The sequence below is a fragment of the Geotrypetes seraphini genome, chromosome 2 (assembly GCF_902459505.1).
Source record: "Geotrypetes seraphini chromosome 2, aGeoSer1.1, whole genome shotgun sequence".
NCBI classification, from domain to species: domain Eukaryota; kingdom Metazoa; phylum Chordata; class Amphibia; order Gymnophiona; family Dermophiidae; genus Geotrypetes; species Geotrypetes seraphini.
The window spans coordinates 493,534,511-493,556,925 of record NC_047085.1 but is presented as its reverse complement, the minus strand read 5'-3'; the positions used below and the strand labels follow the sequence as shown (position 1 = coordinate 493,556,925).

General features: G+C 44.1%; 1 protein-coding gene across 1 annotated transcript in view; it reads right to left on the bottom strand.

Moving 5' to 3' along the window:
- The window catches only part of MYO1G (myosin IG), a 348,860-nt gene that overhangs the window by 110,671 nt on the left and 215,774 nt on the right, over positions 1–22,415 (bottom strand). Inside the window, exon 17 of the mRNA XM_033931919.1 lies at positions 13,176–13,383. Within this exon, the coding sequence (XP_033787810.1) occupies positions 13,176–13,383 (208 nt within the window). The remainder of the gene's footprint in view (positions 1–13,175; positions 13,384–22,415) is intronic.

Below are 22,415 nucleotides of genomic sequence, written 5' to 3'. Positions count from 1 at the left end.
GGGGATAATCAAAAGTTTTACTAGACATCCTGGATGAAACTTAGACGTTGTAAGTTAGACAATGTGAAAACAGGTATATGTCCCAAAAAAGGTATCCAAAGTGACCAGATAACCACTGCAGAGACAAAGGAAAGACCAGCATACTCCACAAGTATGAAAAATCGATCCACTTGTACCCATTCTACTCCACTCAGGATTTTCTAGACTTCAATCATATCTCCCCTCAGCCATCTTTTTTCCAAGCTGAAGAACCCTAACCTTTTTAGTCTTTCCTCATACGAGAGGCGTTCCATCCCCTTTATCATCTTGGTTGATCTTCTTTGAATCTTTTCTAGTGTCACTATATCTTTCTTGAGATAAGGAGACCAGAATTGAACGCAATATTCCAGATGAGGTCACACCATGGAACAATATAGGGGCATTATAACATTCTTTGTCTTGTGACTTTGATTGAAAGTAACCGGCAAACTGATCACAGTTAGTAATATATTTTTTTTAATCAATCACAGGAGTTATTAAAGAATTGACAATTGAAAACAATTCCTTAGGCTCTTTATATCTTGTGCCGATCTACAGACTGAACTTACTATCAGGCCGCTTCAGAGACTGTCTATGCTGGACTATGTTTCTATCTATTTAAATTTGTTTTATTTATTTATTTTAATTTTTTATCTTCTTTCTTTCTTTCTATTTTTTTTATCTTTAATTATTTTTGCTGGGTTTTTTTTTTAATTTCTTTTTGAAATGTAACTTATCGCCACCTTGGAATTGTATTATATATTTTTATTATAATCAGGTACTGTAGCTAGATTGTGAGCCTTCAGGACAGATAGGGTAGTTTTTCTCACGTACCTAATTTCATTTTAGTTTGTAAGCCGCTTTGAACTACTGCATTAAGCGGGATATCAAATGTACAATAAACAATACAGAAGCAATCGTTTCATCAAAATTTTCGTTTTAACAGACACAACCAAAGGTTTGTAACTGCCATGGCCAGCAAATAGCTTTCTTGCATAAACGCATCAGGTCATTACCTCCATCGCCACTCAAATTTGCGAAGCTCCCTTTTGGCCTGCCTCACTTCAGTCGAAAACCAAGGACAATACTTTCTCTTTTTACACTTCACGGTGTGTAAAGGAGCTAATTGCTTTCAAGAGAATTCTAAAGCTGAATGCCATTCAGACTCTGCATCGATCAAAGCACCTCATTGCACACAGCTAACTGAGGAATCCAGACACATTGCAACTCTCCAATCTCATAAGGTGCATGTTTAAATCTCACCACCTGAGGTTGATATAAATACTATTGGTACTAGATCCTCGATATGGAACCAACAAAGGAAAACCAGGAAGAGCACAAAAGACACCAGAAAGAATGTCATCGAGAGGTCAGGAAAGCAAAGAGAGAATATGAGGAACGACTGGCAGGAGAAGCAAGAAACTTCAAACCCTTCTTCAGGTATGTGAAAGGGAAACAACCAGCTAGAGAGGAAGTAGGACCACTGGACGATGGAGACAGGAAAGGAGCGATAAAGGAGGAAAAAGAGATAGCTGAAAGGTTAAACAAATTCTTCTCGTCAGTCTTCACCAGAGAGGACACATCCAATATCCCAGAACCCGAGGAGATTATAAACGGAGAGCACGACGAAAGGCTGGTACAACTAGAGGTAAGCAAAGAGGATGTCCTCAGACAGATAGACAGACTAAAGAGCGACAAATCACCGGGCCCGGACGGCATCCACCCAAGGGTAATAAAAGAACTGAGAAACGAAATAGCAGAGACACTTCGCCAAATATGTAACCTCTCCCTAAAAACTGGGGAGATCCCAGAGGACTGGAAAATAGCAAACGTCATGCCCATCTTTAAGAAGGGATCAAGGGGTGACCCGGGGAACTACAGGCCTATGAGCTTGACCTCGGTTCCAGGAAAGATGATGGAAGCAATGGTAAAGGACACAATCTGCGAACACATAGAAAACAATGGACAACTGAAGGAGAGCCAGCATGGCTTCTGCAAAGGAAGGTCATGCCTCACGAATTTGCTGTACTTCTTTGAGGGAATAAACAGTCAGATGGATAAGGGGGAATCCATAGACATCATTTACCTTGACTTCCAAAAAGCCTTCGACAAGGTACCTCACGAACGGCTACTTAAAAAGCTGTGGAACCACGGGGTGCAAGAGGATATCTACCGATGGATCAAACACTGGTTGGCGGGCAGGAAACAAAGGGTTGGAGTAACGGGCAAATACTCAGATTGGCAACCGGTCACGAGCGGAGTTCCGCAGGGGTCGGTGCTGGGACCCCTACTGTTCAACATATTTATTAATGATCTGGAGACAGGGACTAAATGTGAGGTTATCAAATTTGCTGATGACACCAAACTCTGCAACAGGGTTAGAAACACGGAAGACTGCGAAGACCTGCAAAGGGACCTAACGAGACTGGAAGACTGGGCAAAAAAGTGGCAAATGAGTTTTAACGTAGAGAAATGCAAGGTCATGCATGTAGGGAAAAAGAACCCGATGTTCAGCTACAAAATGGGGGGAACACTGCTAGGGGTGAGTAACCTGGAAAGGGACCTGGGGGTGATGGTCGACACATCACTGAAACCATCGGCGCAATGTGCGACAGCCTCAAAGAAAGTTAACAGAATGCTGGGCATCATCAAAAAGGGTATCACAACCCGGACGAAGGAAGTCATCATGCTGCTGTACCGCGCAATGGTGCGACCGCACCTGGAGTACTGTGTTCAATACTGGTCACCGTACCTCAAGAAGGACATGGCGGTACTCGAGGGAGTGCAGAGGAGGGCGACTAAACTGATAAAAGGTATGGAAAATTTTTCATACGCCGACAGGTTAAAAATGCTGGGGCTGTTCTCCCTGGAGAAGAGGAGACTTAGAGGGGACATGATAGAAACCTTCAAAATCCTTAAGGGCATAGAGAAAGTGAATAAGGATAGATTCTTCAAACTGTGGGGAGCCACAAGCACTAGGGGTCACTCGGAGAAATTGAAAGGGGACAGGTTTAGAACAAATGCTAGGAAGTTCTTTTTTACCCAGAGGGTGGTGGACACATGGAACGCGCTTCCGGAGGATGTGATAGGCCGGAACTCTGTACAGGGGTTCAAGGAGGGTTTGGATAGGTTCCTGGAGGATAAAGGGATAGAGGGGTACAGATAGAACTTGAGGTAGGTTATAGAAGTGGTCAGAAACCACTTCACAGGTCACGGACCTGATGGGCCGCCGTGGGAGCGGACCGCTGGGCGAGATGGACCTCGGTCTGACCGAGGCTGAGTGGAGGCAACTTCTTATGTGTCACATTAGGATAAAAGCTTGCATTTTAAAACTTTGCACTGTAATAACTCTGGCAAATTGTCAGGGCAGGATTAATTCTTCGAGGGCCCCTAGGCCACAAGTGGGTGGGACGGGGTTAGGGGGCCCTTGTTTTGTGTTAGCTGCATTTATGTGAAGGGTAATTTTATAACCTGGGCATTCACATTTATTCTAGCAGGGCAATTAAGTGGGTATTTCCAGAATAGCACTTAACTTACAAGGGCAATCACATGGACAGGACACAGGCCGGACTCCCACTTACATGTCAATGTGAAATATATGAGTGTAATTTGCACTGGACGCTGGGCCCCTTAGCCCCGCCCCACCCCATTTATTTACCTGTGTTTTATTTACTTCTTTATTTCCACTTGTATTTCTTTTTTTCTTTTATTTTAAAATTCAAAACAAACAACAAAGATTACCAAACCAGTGCCAGTGTACAGTTTTAGCTCTATGCAAGCCCCAAACATCTCTGAACTAATCCCCCCCTTCCTTCCCTTCCCACCTACTTGCCCAGGACTTTAACTCTGAACCTTTTCCATAAGTATATAAAAGTGTTCAAATGCATTGTAAAGCAGTAATACTATCCGAAACATGTCTATATTCATAACCAAGTTTGCAACTCCTCTCAACTGCCTCCCTCTATGTCAGTGGTCTCAAACTCAAACCCTTTGCAGGGCCACATTTTGGATTTGTAGGTACTTGGAGGGCCTCAGAAAAAAATAGTTAATGCCTTTATTAAAGAAATGATAATTTTGCATGAGGTAAAACTCTTTATAGTTTATAAATCTTCCCTTTTAGCTAAGCCTTAATAATAATATTGTAATTTATAGCTAAAGAGACATATGATCGAGAAACTATTTTATTTTACTTTTGTGATTATGATAAACATACCGAGGGCCTCAAAATAGTACCTGGCGGGCCGCGAGTTGAGACCACTGTATGTATAAACAACCAAAACTGCATATCCTCTGGTACGTTCCACTCCATGTATGTTAATTTGTAGCAAAACAACAAGGCAAGTGGTCCACCAAAGAATCCAACGTGGAACAAAAGAAGATTGGCAGACAATAAGGAGATTCAAATCAGGTTTATTCAATGTGCTGCCAGGAACCATGCCTGATGCATTTCGCCAAACAAGGCTGGTCAATGCTAACAGAAAACCATGTCTTTCATACACACAGGACACAGGACACAGGACACAGAACCACCCTCACCCAGTATGGAATCACAAACTAACACCCTCCCTTTTCTTTTTTTTTTAACAAAAGCACAGAAGAGGTTTTTAGCGCTGGCTGGCAGGCTGAATCTTCAGTGCTGTTCTGACGATCATAGGCATTCAGCATGCCGACTTGTGCTACAGACCGAAGGAACGGTACAGTTTAGGGGGTGAAGAAACAATGGTGCATAACCCCAATACTGAACAAAATATAAAGATAGCAGATGTAAATTTGAAAAAAGAGAAATAACAAATCACTTTACAAATTAACAAATAAAACAAAAAATGGAAAATAAGATAATACCTTTTATTGAACTAATACATTTTTTAATTAGCTTTCAGAGGTCAAACCCTCTTTCCTTAGGTCAGTAAAGTATACTACTGTTACAGTATCCTGTCCTGACCAGAGGAAGGAGAATTTGGTCTTTGAAAGTTAGTCAAAAATGTATTAAAATTAGTCCAAAAAAAATGATCACCGTATTTCCATTTTCTATTTATAAACATTTATCAACACAGCTACAATACTACTTTATCCTAAAGCAAAAAAATTTAAAATATAATTTTATTTCTACGTTTGTCATCTTGATTTTCATATAGGCTCTCTATCAGCTCAATTATGTATTTGGGTATTCCCATTTGCACTAGAGTTTTCCATAGTTTATTGTAATCCACACAGTCAAAAGCTTTGCTGTAGTCAAAGCAAAGGTATAGGGGGTTTTGGTATTCTTTGCTCTTCTCCAATATTCATCTAACATTGGACTAGGACTCGAGCACGAGTTGATTGCACCTAACAACCTTTGTTGCCCGGTTTCTGCTTTCCTCATCTTGTCATGTTCTTCCTTCCATTCACTGTCTGCCTCTCCCAGAAACGGTCTGCCAACACCCTTCCATCTTTCCATTTCTCCTCCTGCCCTCTCCCACCCCCTTGGTCTGGCATCCATCTTCTTCCCTCTGTTCCCCTCATGGTCTGGCATCTCTTTCCTTTCATCTCTCCTTCCCTCCCCCTCTTTCTTCTCATTTCCTCCACTCAGATCTGATATTTTTGTCTTCTTCCCCCTTCCCCCCAATGCTCTGGCGTCTCTCTTCTCTATTTTCCGCTTCTGTCTCAATTAAATTCTCTCTTACTATTCAGTCCTCAGTTTCCCTCTTTTCACTGTGTCTACCCACAGATTGCCACCCCTTTCCTTCACCCCTCCACTATCTCACTAACTCTCTTCTCCCCCCCATCTAGTATATGCCATTTCTTTATCTCTTCCTTCCATCCAGTATGTGTGCAGGTGGGAGGGAGGGAGGGGAATTTTATGAATGGGGCTGGGGAAGCTTCTTATATGGGACATCTATATGCAATCTTTCAGAGCATCTGCTTTTTATATGTGCATGAAACATAGAAACATAGAATATGACGGCAGAAAAGGGCTGTAGCCCATCAAGTCTGCCCACACTAATGACCCACCCCCAGACTTCACCCGGCTAGAGATCCCACATACATATCCCATTTCTTTTTGAAATCGAGCACGCTGCTGGCGTTAATCACCTGCAAAGGAAGTTCATTCCAATGATCGACTACCCTTTCGGTGAAGAAATACTTCCTGGTGTCGCCATGAAATTGCCCACCTTTGATTTTCAGCGGATGACCTCTTGTGGTTGAAGGTCCTTTAAGAAAGAAGATATCATCTTCCACCTCAATGCGGCCCGTGATATATTTAAAAGTCTCAATCATGTCCCCCCTCTCTCTACGTTCCTCGAGCGAGTATAGTTGCAGTTTATTCAGTCTTTCCTCATATGGGAGGTTCTTGAGTCCCGAGACCATCCTGGTGGTAATTCGCTGAACCGACTCGATTCTCCGCACATCTTTTTGATAATGTGGTCTCCAGAATTGAACACAATATTCAAGATGAGGTCTCACCATGGATCTGTACAGGGGCATTATGACTTCGGGCCTCCGGCTGACGAAACCTCTACGGATGCATCCCACCATTTGTCTAGCCTTGGATGCAGCTTTCTCCACCTGCTTGGCAGTTTTCATGTCTGCACTAATGATTACTCCCAAATCACGTTCTGCCCTAGTCCTAGCTAAGGTCTCACCATTCAGAGTGTAAGTTCTGCATGGGTTTTTGCTGCCAAGGTGCATGACCTTACATTTTTTGGCATTAAAGCCCAGCTGCCAAGTCGAGGACCAATGTTCCAATAAGAGCAGGTCCTGCTCCATACTGTCGGGTAAGGTGCTGTTATCTACTATGTTGCATAGTTTGGCGTCGTCGGCGAATAGTGTTATTTTACCTTGAAGCCCTTGAGTCAGGTCTCTTATGTATATTTTGAAAAGGATCGGTCCCAAGACCGATCCCTGTGGCACTCCACTGGTCACCTCCGATGTATTGGAGGGGGTACCGTTAACCACCACCCTCTGGATTCTACCGCTTAACCAGTCATTGACCCATGTCGTCAATATCACTCCCAATCCCATCGAAGTCATCTTGCTCAACAATCTGCGGTGCGGGACGCTATCAAAAGCTTTGCTGAAGTCCAAGTACACGACGTCTAGAGACTTCCCCATATCCAGTTTCCTTGTAACCCAGTCAAAGAAGCTGATCAGATTGGATTGACAGGACCTTCCCTTTGTGAATCCATGCTGCTGGGGATCCTGTAGATTCTCCTCGGTCAGGATCGTATCTAATTCTTGTTTAATAAGTCTTTCCATGAGTTTGCTCACTATTGAGGTGAGACTGACCGGTCTGTAATTCGCAGCCTCCGTTCTGCAACCTTTTTTGTGCAATGGAATGACGTTAGCTGTTTTCCAGTCCATGGGGACTTTTCCGGTACTTAGGGAAAGATTGAACAGCACGGATAGCGGTTCCGCCAGGACATCACACAACTCCCTAAGAATCCTGGGGTGTAGATTTTCCGGTCCCATGGCTTTGTTCACCTTGAGTTTTGATAGTTCACCATGGACGCTGCTGGGTGTAAACTTGAAGTTTTGAAACGGGTCTTCCGAGGTTTGCCTTGCCTGCAGTTGTGGACCGGTCCCCGGCGCCTCACAAGTAAAGACTGAGCAAAAGTATTCATTTAGTAGTTTGGCTTTATCAGAATCCGTTTCTGCATAGGTCCCGTCTGTTTTCCTGAGACGTACTATCCCATCTGTGCTTCGTTTCCTGTCACTAATGTATCTGAAGAAGGATTTATCCCCTTTTTTAATGTTTTTCGCTAGTTGTTCTTCTGTTTGAATCTTGGCCTCTCTGACTGCCGCTTTGACTGCTTTAGACCTGGTCAGATAGTCTTCTTTTGTCACCCTGTTTCCTGTATGCTTGTAGGAAATAAAAGCTTTTTTTTTTTTTTCCTTGACAAGATCCGAGATCTCTGCAGAGAACCACTGGGGCTTGTTCTTTCTCCGTCGTTTGCTTACTGTTTTTATATAGCGGTTTGTTGCCTCATGCAAGGTGCATTTCAGGATTGACCACATAGCCTCTACATTATTGGTTTCAGCTTGGTTTTGTAGTGCCTGATGGACGAAGTCTCCCATGCGTTTAAAGTCAGTGCCCCGAAAGTCGAGGACCTTTGTTGCTGTGTTTGATCTAGTGAAACCTATCTTGATGTTGAACCATACCATGTTGTGGTCGCTGGAGGCTAGTGTATCGCCTACCGAAACTTCTGAAACGCTTTCTCCGTTGGTGAGTATCAGGTCCAGTGTCGCCTGATCTCTGGTGGGCTCCAGCACCATTTGTTTGAGTCGCGCCCCTTTTATGGAGGTTAAAAGCCTTCTGCTGCCGCTGGTAGTAGCGGAAAGTGTCTTCCAATCAGCATCGGGCATATTGAAGTCCCCTAGCAGAACCGTGTCCCGGCGTAAAGTGATGTTCTCAATGTCTTTGATTAGTTCCATATCCCTGTCTTCCTGCTGTTTTGGGGGCCCGTATACTACACCCAGATACAAGCATTTTTCGTTTCCTCTGGCCAGGTTCACCCAGAGTGATTCCCCGGTGTAGTTGACATCTGTGATTCTGGTGACTTTGATGTTATCTCTAGTGTATAGTGCTACCCCACCCCCTATCCTTCCCTCTCTGTCCCGACGAAGTAAGTTGTATCCTGGTATAGCCATGTCCCACCCATGTGAGTCTGTGAACCAAGTCTCAGATATCGCTATTACATCGAGGTCGGCATTCGTTATCTCTGTCTCTAATTCTAGAATTTTATTGCCTAAGCTGTGTGCATTAACATACATAGCCCTCCATACTTTATGTTTGCTAAGACCCTGTGTAGAATTTCCCGCCTGAGTTTGAGTGGCTTTTGTATGATTGTTTTTACTGTGTGAACTTACCTCGGTTTCAGAAATGGAGTGTCGATTCACCTCTCCTGGAAAATTACTTACTGCGCTAGTAAATGAGTGGGTACCCTCCCCCAACTTACCTAGTTTAAAGCCCTTCGGAGGAGGTGGGCTAGTCGATGTCCGAAGACGTTCTTGCCTCTCCTTGTCAGGTGGAGTCCATCTGGTCCCTGCAGTCCCTTTAGTGCCTCTCCATGGTCCAGGAAGCCGAAGTTCATGTCCCTGCACCATTCATGTAGCCACTCGTTCGTCCTCTGGATACACTCCTCCCTGGCTCTTCCCTTGTCTCTTACAGGGAGGATCGAGGAGAAGACCACCTGCGCTCCCATCTGCCTCAGCCTCTCACCCAGGGCTCCAAAGTCCTTAGTTCTCTGGGGTGTTCCTGGCAGTGTCGTTCGTACCCACGTGAATAAGGAGCATGGGGAAGTAGTCCTCGGGCCTGATGAGTCGGTCTAGGCAGGCGGTCACGTCCTGGATCCTGGCCCCTGGCAGGCAGCAAACCTCTCTCGACTGCATATCCGGTCTGCAGATTGGTCCCTCGGTGCCCCTCAGCAGGGAGTCCCCAATGACCACTACTCTACGCTTCTTTAAGGGGAGCTGATCAGTTGTCTCTGGAACTGGGACTGTCTGAATGTTGACCTCCTGTGCCTCGCTCGCGGGTCCTTCCTGTAGTATCTGGAATCTGTTCCTCAAGGTTATTAGTGGGGTCGATGTAGGGCTGCCCTGTGTGCAAGAGAAGGAGACAGGAGAAGAAAAGGAAGAAAAAGAAGAAGGTCTTCCATGTTTTCTCGTGGAGGAGGTTACCAGCTGCCAGGAGTCAGCGTCCCCATCCTCCTCCTGCACCCCAGTCGTTGGTGCCAAAGTTGTAGGTTTGGTCAGTTTGGGCGTCTCGAGGATGATCTTGCCTGGCTCCTGCTCAGTGATCTGGGACAGCTCCTGGATGACCTCGTCGATGAAGGCCTCGTCCTCCCTGATGCTCCTCAAGCGCTTCACCTCCTCTCTTAGGCTCGTCAGCTCACGTAGGATGTCTCCATCTAGCTGGTCTGTCTCGTCCGTCTGTGTGGAGGCTGTAATTGTCTGCTTGGGGATGGGGATGGGGAGGGCCTCGGTCTGTGCAGAGACCTCTGCCCTCTGTCCTGGTTCTCCCTCTGTCTGCACGTGGACCGAGGCCATCCCCTGGATCCCTTCTGTGACTGGGCTGCCGGTCTTGATTGTAGTCTTCGCATTCCTCGTTCTTCCTGCCATTTCTAAGAAATTTTTTTTTTTTTTTTAGATAGTTTGAAAGTGTGAAAGTGTGAAAGTGAGAGTGGAAGGGGTAGTTTGAGAGTGGGAGGGATAGAGAGACTGGTAGGGTCTGCCTGATGTCTGGTATGAGAGGATTGTCTGCTTGTTTACTAGCTAGAAGGGTAAGAGAGTTGAATAGAAAAGATTGTGCTCATGCACAATTATGTAACAGTCATTTCCATAGGTAAAACATGTTTTAGATTTGGGAAATACTTTATTGTTTTAAAAAATTATTTATTTATCATTTTTCAATAACATATCAAGTATCCACTTGTACAGAAAGATAAAGTCGAGCAGAAAATAAAATACAAGATGGCCGATGAACCTGTTAGCTGAGCGGTTCGCTACAGGGTGCTCGCTCGCTATTGTTTCTTTTTTCTGCTAAAGATATTTACCTCCAAGCATGCCAAAAAGGAGAGGCCGCAGTGCTGCTGGAGCCTCGCGGCATCCTGGCCCAACTGAATTCAGCACTATTGAGGAGCTCCTGTGTCGAATGCAGGACATCCCGGGGGCGTCGGCGTTGGCTCACCCACTGGAAACGCTCCATAGAGGCGAGACGGAGCCTGTTTCCTTGGGTTTGGAGACCACCTTGAGCCCCAATGCCAGAGCACCTCCCCCTGCTCCTCAGACCACCAGCTCCCAATGGGTGGAGGAGTTACCGGAAGGCGGTGTGCACTTCTCCCCGAAGGCCACTGGAAACACGGAGGGGAGCATGGAATTGGACTCCCTGCATTCGCAGGGAAGTCCTGTGGAGTCTGAGGATGTGACAACTCAGCGAGTAGTCCGCAAACAGGAGAATCACTGCCAGGAGGAGATGCCGGTTGGTGAGCATATTGAAATTCAAAAAGTTTCTTTAGTACTAGAGAAACCCCGAAAGGTAACTCTTGATGCTATTTGGGATCTCGTGATAGATCTGGCTAAATCAATTAAGCCCCAGCTGGCTCAGCTGGAGCATAAAGTTAATACTCAAGAAACTGATATTAAGAATTTCAAAGTTGAATTACAAGATTTAAAAAATTCCAAAGTGAACTTTTCTCAGGAAATAAAAGTTTCTAAACAAATCACAAAAACATTGGTGAGACATAATATTAATCTAAGAAGAAAACATAGAAACATAGAAAATGACGGCAGAAAAGGGCCACAGCCCATCAAGTCTGCCCACCCTAATGACCCACCCTCATAACTTCACCCAGCTAGAAATCCCACATGCGTATCCCATTTTTTCTTAAAGTCTTGCACGCTGCTGGCCTTAATCACCTGCAGTGGAAGTTCATTCCTATGATCGGCCACCCTTTCGGTGAAGAAATACTTCCTGGTGTCACCATGAAATTGCCCTCCCCTGATTTTCAGCGGATGCCCTCTTGTGGTCGAGGATCCTTTAAGAAGGAAGATATCGTCTTCCACCTCGATACGGCCCGTGATATATTTATACGTCTCAATCATGTCCCCTCTCTCTCTACGTTCCTCGAGTGAGTATAACTGCAATTTATTCAGTCTTTCCTCATATGGGAGATTCTTGAGCCCCTGGTGGCCATTCGTTGAACTGACTCAATTCTCAGCACATCTTTTTGATAATGTGGCCTCCAGAATTGTACACAATATTCCAGATGAGGTCTCACCATGGATCTGTATAAAGGCATTATGACTTCGGGCTTCCGGCTGACGAAACTTCTACGGATACAATAACAATCTTAGATTGATGAACTTTCCTAGAGTTGCGACAGTAACTCCTAGAGACAGGCTGAAACGCTATTATAATGAGGGTGCTAGAAATTTCAGAAGATTTGTTACCACCATTTACCCAAGTGTACTATCTACCTATTAAAAGAGAAGAACAATTAAAATTACAAGAAGATGATCAGCAACTACTTAGGGCTCCTTATACAAAGCTGCGTTAGAGGTTCAATGCGCGTAATAGGGCACGCTAATTTGCCGTCCACGCTAGTCGCTACCGCCTCCTCTTGAGCAGGCGGTAGTTTTTCGGCTAGCGCGGGGGTTAGCGTGCGCTAAAAAGCCGCGTGCTATAAAGCCGCTAACGTGGTTTCGTAAAAGGAACCCTTAGTATCTCTACAATGTTGGAACTTTCGGACAGGGAAGTGGCCACAGTGGCTACGCTTCTTCCTACAGTTGCTTTAGCACCAGATGAGAATTGGTTACTTAGACTCTTTTTCAAAAATAAACAACAAAAATTTATTGGGTACAAATGTTCCCATATCTGGCTCGGGACACACAAAAACGTCGACATGACTTCCTGATCTTAAAACCAGGTGTTATTGCTCTTGGGGTGACTTTTTTTCCTTCGTCACCCGTGTAAATGTGTGATACAGTATCAAATGAAAAAATATGTTTTCTTTGACCCTACCCAACTGACAACTTTCCTGTCAGGGACTTGCCTGAAAGAAGGGGAACTATGAGTGCTCTTTGATTTGATGGATATCCTTCCTCAGCTAATTGAATCCTTTGCTTTCTTTTAATTAGCATTTTTTTATTATTTCTCGCTGATTCTACTTCTTGGATTCTATTTTGAGGACTTGAGCTGAACTTAAGCTATAATTTTCTTGTTATGGTAGATTATATTAGTATAATAATAATAATAATAACTTTATTCTTCATACCGCCATAGTCAGATGACTTCTAGGCGGTTCACATCGAAGAGGGCTGGACAATCAGCGAATTACAGAAAGCAAATGGTGAAGGTACAACATATTACACAAGGACTAGACAGAAGGAAAATATAAATTTAGTGTAGCTTCTGATTAGGAGATGAATCGATCAAACAGTACGCTTTCAATTACTTTCCGAAAGGCGCCGTAGGTCAGCCTGGCTCCATTGATGTAAAAATAAATCAAATAATGAGATTTTGCATGTGTTTTTTTCCCTAATACAAGTGCATTTTTAAAATAAAATTTGTATTCTGTGCGATTCTAGGCAGATTACAAGATCAACTACTTAACACAGTTATACAAATTAGAAAAGACGATTAGAAAATCAAAGTTGCACTTGCAACTCTGTCATCTTACCTTTTGTAAAAGGAGCACAATGATGGGGATAAGCTGTGCCCGTTCATGTTCCAGTGTGAAGAGAGTTTGCGGTGTGCGGATAAACACCTTTGTCAGACCATAGGCCACGTCATCCTGGAAGTCATGCTGGTCAATAATGGCCTTGGAGGCATCACGGTCTGTTGCCATGAGGTGGTTAGGCCAGGTGTATTCGCAGGTCATTTTATACCTAGACAAGATAGAGGAAGGTCGAGTTAGACACCACTAAGCCTTCAGTGGGCCAGTATAAACTGTGGCAACCAAGTAGCACACTGATATGAAATAATGGGATTGGGATACTGCCTTTTTGTAGTTATACAATCACACTCAAAGCAGTTTATATATATACTAGTCTTTAAGCCCGTTAACATTAACGGGTACTAGAATAGATGTCTGTCTGTCTTTCTTTCTTTCTCTCTCCCTACCTCCTGCTGTATTTCTCTCTCCCTGACCCTCTTTCTCGGTCTGTCTTTCTGTCCCTCTTCCTGCCCCTGTGTCTTTCTTCCTTTCTTTCTTTCTGTCTCCCTCCCTCCCGCTGTCTGTCTGTCTTTATTTCTATCTGTCTCTCTCCCTGCTCCATATGTAACATTCCCTCCCCCTTCATTTCCCTGTGCAGCAACATTTCCCTCCCCCAACCTCACTTCCCTGTGCAGCAACAGCAGCAGTATTTCCTACTTCTCTGAGCAGCAGCAGCAGCAGCGGTATTTACCTTCCCCTACAGATCCCTGTGCAGCAGCATTTCCCCCAACCCCCCCACCTTTGCTTCCCACGGTCTGGCCTACCATCGCACATTCATGTGGTTAAGGAGCTCGAGAGGGCACAGCAGGAAAAACGGCAGTACTGGAAGAAGTTTATTTTTAAGTTTAAAGTTGCTGTCGCGGTTCTTCTCAAGATCGCTGCCTGCGTCGGAAGCCTTCTCTGACGCAGGTGCGGCTCGTGAGAGAAGCCGCCGCAGCACCTTTAATCTTAAAAATAAACTTCTCCGGTACTGCCGTTTTCCCTGGATTTAGGTTTGCGCGAGGTGGAGAGCAGGGAGATAGAGAGAGAGCTTCGGGCGGCCAGCAGCCGCCGCGGCCGACATCTGCCTCGGGCCGCCGACAGCCGCCGCAGCCGACATCCGCCTGGGAGGGGAGAGAGAGAGAGAGAGAGAGGTAGCTTCGTGCGCATGCGCACTCCTACCTGCAATGTCCTACATCTCACGGAAAACGGACGCACGCAGATGGGAGTGCGCATGCGCGAATAGCCTTTTATTATATTAGATAGATAGATATGTATATATATATATAGGTACCAGTACTTATTTTGTAGCTGGGGCAATGGAGGGTTAAGGCCCAAATTCTGTAACCAGTGCCTAATGTTAGGCACCTATTTCAGAGGTGTCCACCTAGATAGGCGCCTATCTAAACTGAATAACAAGGTCAATTAAGCTTTTTAATCAGCACTGATTGAAACCTAGGCGCCTATCAAGAAAGCGTGATTCTGTAACAAGGCGCCTCTAAAAATTTAGGCAGCCTTCATAAAAATAGGCGCTATGCGTGTTAGGCGTGGGCGTGGCTTCGTGTTAGGCGCCTTGTTACAGAATCGCTGCTCTTAAGCGTGCTTAAGCGCTCGCATAGGCGCCTAACTTTGAGTTGTGCCTAGAGCTGGCCTATTTATTGGGCGTCTCCAAAATAGGTGCCGATCAGCGTGATTCACTAAACCGCACCCGATTTTACTTGAATCGGGCTGAACAGTGCCTAATTTTTGGCCGCTTCTTATAGAATTTGCCCTTAAGCGACTTGTCCAGGGTCACAACGAGCAGTCCTGGGATTTGATCCCACCACCTCCGGGTGCAGAAGCAACAGCTCTACCCCTAGGCCATTCCTCACCTGCGCTAGAATACAGTTTCAGAGGATACTGACGGATTAAAGACACAATCTGGTTGACTGAGTGATGAAACTGCTGATGTGAGGTGAAGTGCAAATTTCAGACGGAGAAATGCTGCTAATCTGCGGCAAGGCCCAACTGCGGAACCTTCCTGAACTCTGCAGATGAACGGTAACAAATGAAAATAAATATATAAAAAAAACATAGTAACATAGTAGATGACGGCAGATAAAGACCCGAATGGTCCATCCAGTCTGCCCAGCCTGATTCAATTTAAATTTTTAAATTTTTTCTTCTTAGCTATTTCTGGGCAAGAATCCAAAGCTTTACCCGGTACTATGCTTGGGTTCCAACTGCCGAAATCTCTGTTAAGACTTACTCCAGCCCATCTACACCCTCCCAGCCATTGAAGCCCTCCCCTGCCCATCCTCCACCAAACGGCCATACACAGACACAGACCGTGCAAGTCTGCCCAGTAACTGGCCTAGTTCAATCTTTAATATTATTTTCTTCTAAATTCCATTTTTACCACAATGAATGTCTTTATTGCAGTTTGAAAGCAGTTCACAACAGCAGGCAATGTTTATGCATTGGGCATCTTGTTTCAAAGTGTATCTGTTGTTCCCATTATAAAGATTGATTGTGCCCTTAATGCAGGTAGTCCAGCTGCCAAAACGTGTTGGTTGACGATTGAAACACCTCTGTGATAGTGCAGTACTTATCACACCTCGTTACCAAAGATTGCTTTGTGGTATAAATCCCTTATTTGTTTGCCACTAGTCAGTTCTGTTGGCTGCTACTTTTTCTGACAGGACCCCATGTTGAAAATCTGGGCTGCTGCAAAGACGGCTATTTTATTCTTGGACTGCTTTAGTTTGTGAGTGAGCAAGCTTTCACACCTTTCCGGTTGGGAAGAGGAGCACAATCTGGAGTTGAAAATTCTTATTTGTCACTGAAATGATATAATTGAAGGCACTTTCCAGAAATCTGAACATCTGCAGAATAGAAAACGAGGAAGTAACGAAACCACAAATTAATAATAATAATAACAACTTTATTTTTATATACCGCAATACCTCATACAGTTCAGAGCGGTTTACAGAGGAAGAGACTGTATATAACATAGTAACATAACATAGTAGATGACGGCAGATAAAGACCCGAATGGACCATCCAGTCTGCCCAACCTGATTCAATTTAAATTTTTTAAATTTTTTCTTCTTAGCTATTTCTGGGCAAGAATCCAAAGCTCTACCCAGTACTGTGCATGGGTTCCTACTGCCTAAATCTCCGTTAAAACCTACTCCAGCCCATCTACACCCTCCCAGCCATTGAAGCCCTCCCCAGCCCATCCTCCACTAAACGGCCATATACAGACACAGACCGTGCAAGTCTGCCCAGTACTGGCCTTAGTTAAATTTTTAATATTATTTTCTGATTCTAGATCCTCTATGTTCATCCCACACTTCTTTGAACTCAGTCACAGTTTTACTCTCCACCACCTCTCTCGGGAGTGCATTCCAGGCATCCACCACCCTCTCTGTAAAGTAGAATTTCCTAACATTGCCTTTGAATCTACCACCCCTCAACCTCAAATTATGTCCTCTGGTTTTATCATTTTCCTTTCTCTGGAAAAGATTTTGTTCTATGTTAATACCCTTCAAGTATTTGAACATCTGAATCATATCTCCCCTGTCTCTCCTTTCCTCTAGGGCAGGGGTGTCCAACCTTTAGGCTTCCCTGGGCCGCATTGGCCGAAAAAAATGTTTCTGGGGCCACACAAATACGCAAACGCTGTAGCAAGACAGAGGAGGGAGCCGGCAAAACGGTAAACACCCAGGGACAGCAAAGGAAAACATTGCATCACTCTCGACTGGGGCCGCACAAAATACTTCATGGGGCCGCATGCGGTCCTCGGGCCACAGGTTGGACACCCCTGCTCTAGGGTATATATATTCAGGGCTTCTAGTCTCTCCTCATATGTCTTCTGGCGCAAACCTCCTATCATTTTCGTCGCCCTCCTCTGGACCGCTTCAAGTTTTCTTACGTCCTTCGTCAGATACGATCTCCAAAACTGAACACAAATAGCAATAATGCAAAAAACTTTTGAAATTACATTAGCATGGTAAAATGAATCGGAGTTTATCTGGGAGTGTTTTAGGAATGCATCAAGGTAGAAGTGGAGTCAGAGAAATAAGTTTGGATTGACTTCCTGAAAGTTTGATAAGAAAGTGCGTTTGAAATAAAGTCGGTTAAACGTTTGTTCCATTTGCCTGCTTGGAATGATAGTGTTCGATCAAGGAATCCCTTGTAGATGCAGCCCTTTAAGGATGGAAAGGTGATCAAGTGAGCACTACTTGTACAGGTTGTGCCTGGAAATTCGAAACAGTCAGACAGATAGATTGGGGATGAACATGTTATGGTTTTGAAGCAAAGGCAAGCAAACTTAAAGATGACCCTTGCTTCCACAGGCAGCCAGTGTAGTTTACATGATCCCATTTCTTGAGGCCAAAGATGAGACAGAGTGCAGCATTCTAGATGATTCTCAGTCATTTGATGGTTTTCTTAAAAGATCCCAAGTATATGACTTGCATGGTGGACAGAGGAAGGCACATCAGACTGGTGCAATCAAAGCCTACCTCTTCCCTAAATCATTCTGAATGGGAATACTGATACCTCACCAGGAAACTTAAAACACTGAATATCATTCAGACGATCATTAACAGAACACAGAAGTATAAAATGTTTATTTGTATTTATAGACCATTCTTTGCTATAACATCAGAGCGGTTTACAAAAAGAAAAAAGAACTCCATTACTATAAGGAAAGAATAACAAACTTAAAATACAGCATTAAAATACAAAATTTAAAATATAAAGACTGCAACTGGAGAATCCCTCCCATAGTTTCAATCCAGCATAATGTTAATTTTCTCTTGAAGTGGAATTCTGTCTAAGGAAGTGCTAAACCAAAAAGATAAGTTTTTATAGGCTTCTAAATTTAATATAAGAAATATCACTACGTAGCTCTATTGGAAGAGGATTCCATAGATAGGGTGCAGAAGCAAAAAAGGCAGAATTACGTGTGGACATCAGTCATGCCACATGAACTGAAGGCAGGGACAATTGATGAGTGTTAGAGGAACGCAGATTTCAAACTGGCCTATATGGTAACAGGAGCTTTGCTAAATAATCAGGCTGACCCGACTACAATGCTTTAAAGGTTAAAGTCAAAAAGGTTAAAGTCAAAGCTTTATGCATTAGTCGAAATTTCATTGGAAGCCAAAAGACTCTTTCAGAAGTGGGGGGGGGGGGGGGAGGGGGTCACGTGATCATATCTAAGGGCATTAGTTAACATCCTAACAGCAGTATTTTGCACTGTTTGTAACTTTTTTAGAGCTACTTTTGGAAGAGCGCAGGCTCATCCGGTCTGTCCTATATTCTTTCCTGGTGCAATACCACGCAGTCTACTTGGTTTCTGGATTTAGCCTCTTTTCCTCTCAGCTGGAGTTCCTCTGTGTTATCTCACCATTTCTTGAGTCCTGCCACTTTGTTATATTTTTTGGATTCCCACTGTGGTTACTTGTGGCCCTGGGCAAGTTATTTAACCCTCCGTTGCCCCAGGCACAAAAAAGTTGACTGTGAGCCCTCTAGGGACAGAGAAAGTACCTCTATGTAATAATGTAAACCGCCTTGGCTGTACCATAGAAAGGCAGTATATCCAAGAATCTAATAATAAACAAACCCTTTCTGGGCCTCATGTCCTGACTGCTTGCTCTAGACCAGGGCTGTCCAACCTCAGCCCTTGCCAGGTCAGGTTTTCAGGATTTCCCAAATGAATATGCATGAGATCTATTGGCATACAATGGAAGCAGTTTATGCAAATAGATCTCATGCAAATTCATTGGGGGGAAATCCTAGATTGCGGCCCTCGAGGACTGACGTTGGACAACCCTGCTCTAGAAGTTACTTTTCCGCTGAAAAATGCATGCTTCGCGGGCATTGCCTATGGCCTGGCCACCCTAAATAGGTCCACTCTTACTACTGGAAACTAAGCAGGGTCAGGCCTGGTTAGTACCTGGATAGGAAACCGCCTGGGAATACCAAGTGCTTTAGGCTGAGGGACCCTATGTTGGGCAGATGCAACATCGTGGAGCCACACACTGCATGGGAGAAGGCAATGGCAAACCACTCCTGTACTCTGCCATGAAACATCACAGGGTGGATTCCTCACTGTGCATGTTGCCTTGAGTCAGTGGCATAATGTTTACCTCTGAGGCATGTAGCAATGCAAGTATATAAGAGAAACTAGGATAACGACAATCACAACCTATTCACTAGGTATAGCTGACAGTCTATTACATACGAATATAAGACAGAACAAAGGTTCATCAAGCCCAGTATCCTGTTTCCAGCAGTGGCCAACTCAGATCCCAAGTGCCTAGCTAGATTCCAAGTAGTAAAACAGATTTTATGCTGCTTATCCTAGGAATAAACAATGGATTTCCCCAAGCCATCTCAAAAATGGCCTATTGACTTCTCTCTTAGGAAATTATCCAAACCTTTTTAAACCCTGCTAAGCTAAATGATTTCACCACATTCTCTGGCATTAAATTTTAATTACACGTTGTATGAAGAAATATTTTATTTGTTCTGTTTTAAATCTACTTAGTAGCTTAATCGCATGCCCCCTAGACCTACTATTTTTGGAAAGAGTAAACAAGTGATTCACATCTACCCTTTCCATTCCACTCTGTATTTTATAGACCTCTATCATATCACCCTTGAGCCATCTCTTCTCCAAGCTGAAAAGACCTAACCACTTTAGCCTTTCCTCATAGGGAAGTTGTCCCATCGCTTTTATCATTTTCGTCACCCAATTCCACTGTATCTTTTTTTTGAGATATGGCAGCCAGAATTGTACACAGTATTTGAGGTGTGACAGTACCAAAGAGCGATACAAAGGCATTATAACATTTTCATCTTTGTTTTCCATTCCTTTCCTGATAATTCCTAACATTATATTTGCTTTCATGGCTGCCCTCACTGAGGGTATCAGTGCATCCTCAATGATGACACCTAGATCCTTTAATAGGTTTTTACTCTCAATTGCAATCTAGCAAAACTGCATGCCAGACAATATAAATGACAATCGGGAGGAAAAAGCCTTAGAATCCAGCCTTCACTCTGGTGATGCTGTGATTGAGCTGGCAAATGATTGTCACACCCTGATGTAATCTGCCGTGAACCGCAAGGTAATGGTGGAATAAAAGCCACTAGTGTAATGTTCACTTCTCCCTCTGTATTCGCTGTGATAGGGGATTAACAGAACCGCGAATAAATTTTTCATATGTTATTCGCTGTTTTTTGTTAAAAACCATCGTGAATATGGTGAAATCACGAATAACATGGTGGGAGACCTGGCCTGTTCCTGAAGGAGAGGCAAAACACGGTGAAGAAAGTGCTGGGAATCAGCGATTTTCTCTGCAAACGCTTGGAATCGGTGATTTCGCTATGCAAGCGGATGTAATTTTGGGGGGAGGAGCCAGCAAGCTAAAAACCGCGAATAATCGAAACTGCGTTTGCTGAAACCGCAAATACGGAGGGAGAAGTGCAATGTAAAACAGCTACAGCAATACTTTGGCCTTAGGTGGTGGGATTTATGGTAGATTAGCAGCAATGGCACACGAAAGTTAACTCACTTCCTTTTTTTTTGGGGGGGGGAGGAGTTACCAGTTTAGTATATGCATTGCACACAGTCTATTGTAAATAAACATATATGGGAGGGATTTTATGCCAATGACATGAAGTTACCCATTAATTCCTGTCACCATAAGAGTGAAGGTTGGCTTCTGAGGCTTTTTCCTCCAAATTGTCATTTATATTCTCTGGTATGCAGGGTTTTACTAATTGAAAATAGTAAAAAAAAACTACTAAAGAATAGCCTGTCAGCTATATCTAGTGAGTAGGTAGTGATGATGTCATCTGTGAGGCACATAAATATCTTTGTTATATCCCATCCTGTCCTTCTCCTGCTAGCCTGAGTCTCATTTCACTGAGCTTGTGCTGTATAATCAGACTGATTTGGAAGCTCTCTTCTGGACTGCTTCTATTCTGCCCTTTACTTTGAGATACAGGCCTCCAGAACTGACACAGTTCTCCACATAATATCATCCCAATTATCTGCACAAAGAAATTATTTGCCATCAAACTTTCTAATAATAAAAGTACAAGAGGGCATTCAGAAAAGTTGAAAGGGGACAGATTCAAAACGAATGCTAGGAAGTTCTTCTTTACCCAACGTGTGGTGGACACCTGGAATGCGCTTCCAGAGGACGTAATAGGGCAGAGTACGGTACTGAGGTTCAAGAAAGGATTGGACAATTTCCTGCTGGAAAAGGGGATAGATGGGTATAGATAGAGGATTACTGCACAGGTCCTGGACCTGTTGGGCCGCCGCGTGAGTGGGCTGCTGGGCACGATGAACCTCAGGTCTGACCCAGCAGAGGCATTGCTTATGTTCTTATGTTATCTCTTGGGGGGAGGGGGTTTCTGCACCTTAACATTCCTTCATCTCTTCCAGTGGCCTTATAACATTGTCTTGCAAGTTTGAGATGATTAGTTATGATGTCCTGTGATCAATAGCATAGTAAGGGTGGTGGCCAGGGGGTGGTCTGCCCCAGGTGTTGTCTTGGTGGGGGCGCAGGCACTTCTTTGCCCACCTCCATACTACGCTCACGCCTTCCCTTCCCATCTCCACCTCCACCTCTTTAAATCTTCGCCAGCATGAGCAACTTTTACCAGCCTGCGGCTTGCGCCAGCCTGGCTCCCCTCTGAAATCGCTTCCGTGTCACGGGGCCAGGAAGTGACATCAGAGGGAAAGCCAACGCCGGTGCAAGCAACGGGCTAGAGAAGCTGTTCACACTGGTGAAGATTTAAAGAGGAAGGGGGGGGAGGGAGAGCGTGAGTGTGGCTTTGGAGGTGGGGAAGGAGCAAGGGGGGGGGCAGAGAGGAGGGCATGAGGGGAGGCGGCACCGCCCTGGTGCCTCCTACCCTTGCTACGCCACTGGAACTATTACTACTACTATTTATTGAAAACTTACTTATTCTCTAGATTTTTGGGTAATTAAATTCCATGACGATTACTCGGTTGTAAGTAGATGTAATCTTTTGTAAACCGCATAGATCTGCAAGGTTATGCGGTCTAGAAGTCGATTTTTATGTTATGTTATTATTTCTTTGTTTAATTCTTTCTTGATTTTCAAATTCTGACAGTGCAATACAACTACCATATATTAAACATGAGCATTATACATAACGCACTTAAAATACACAAAATTAATCTATTACCAATCC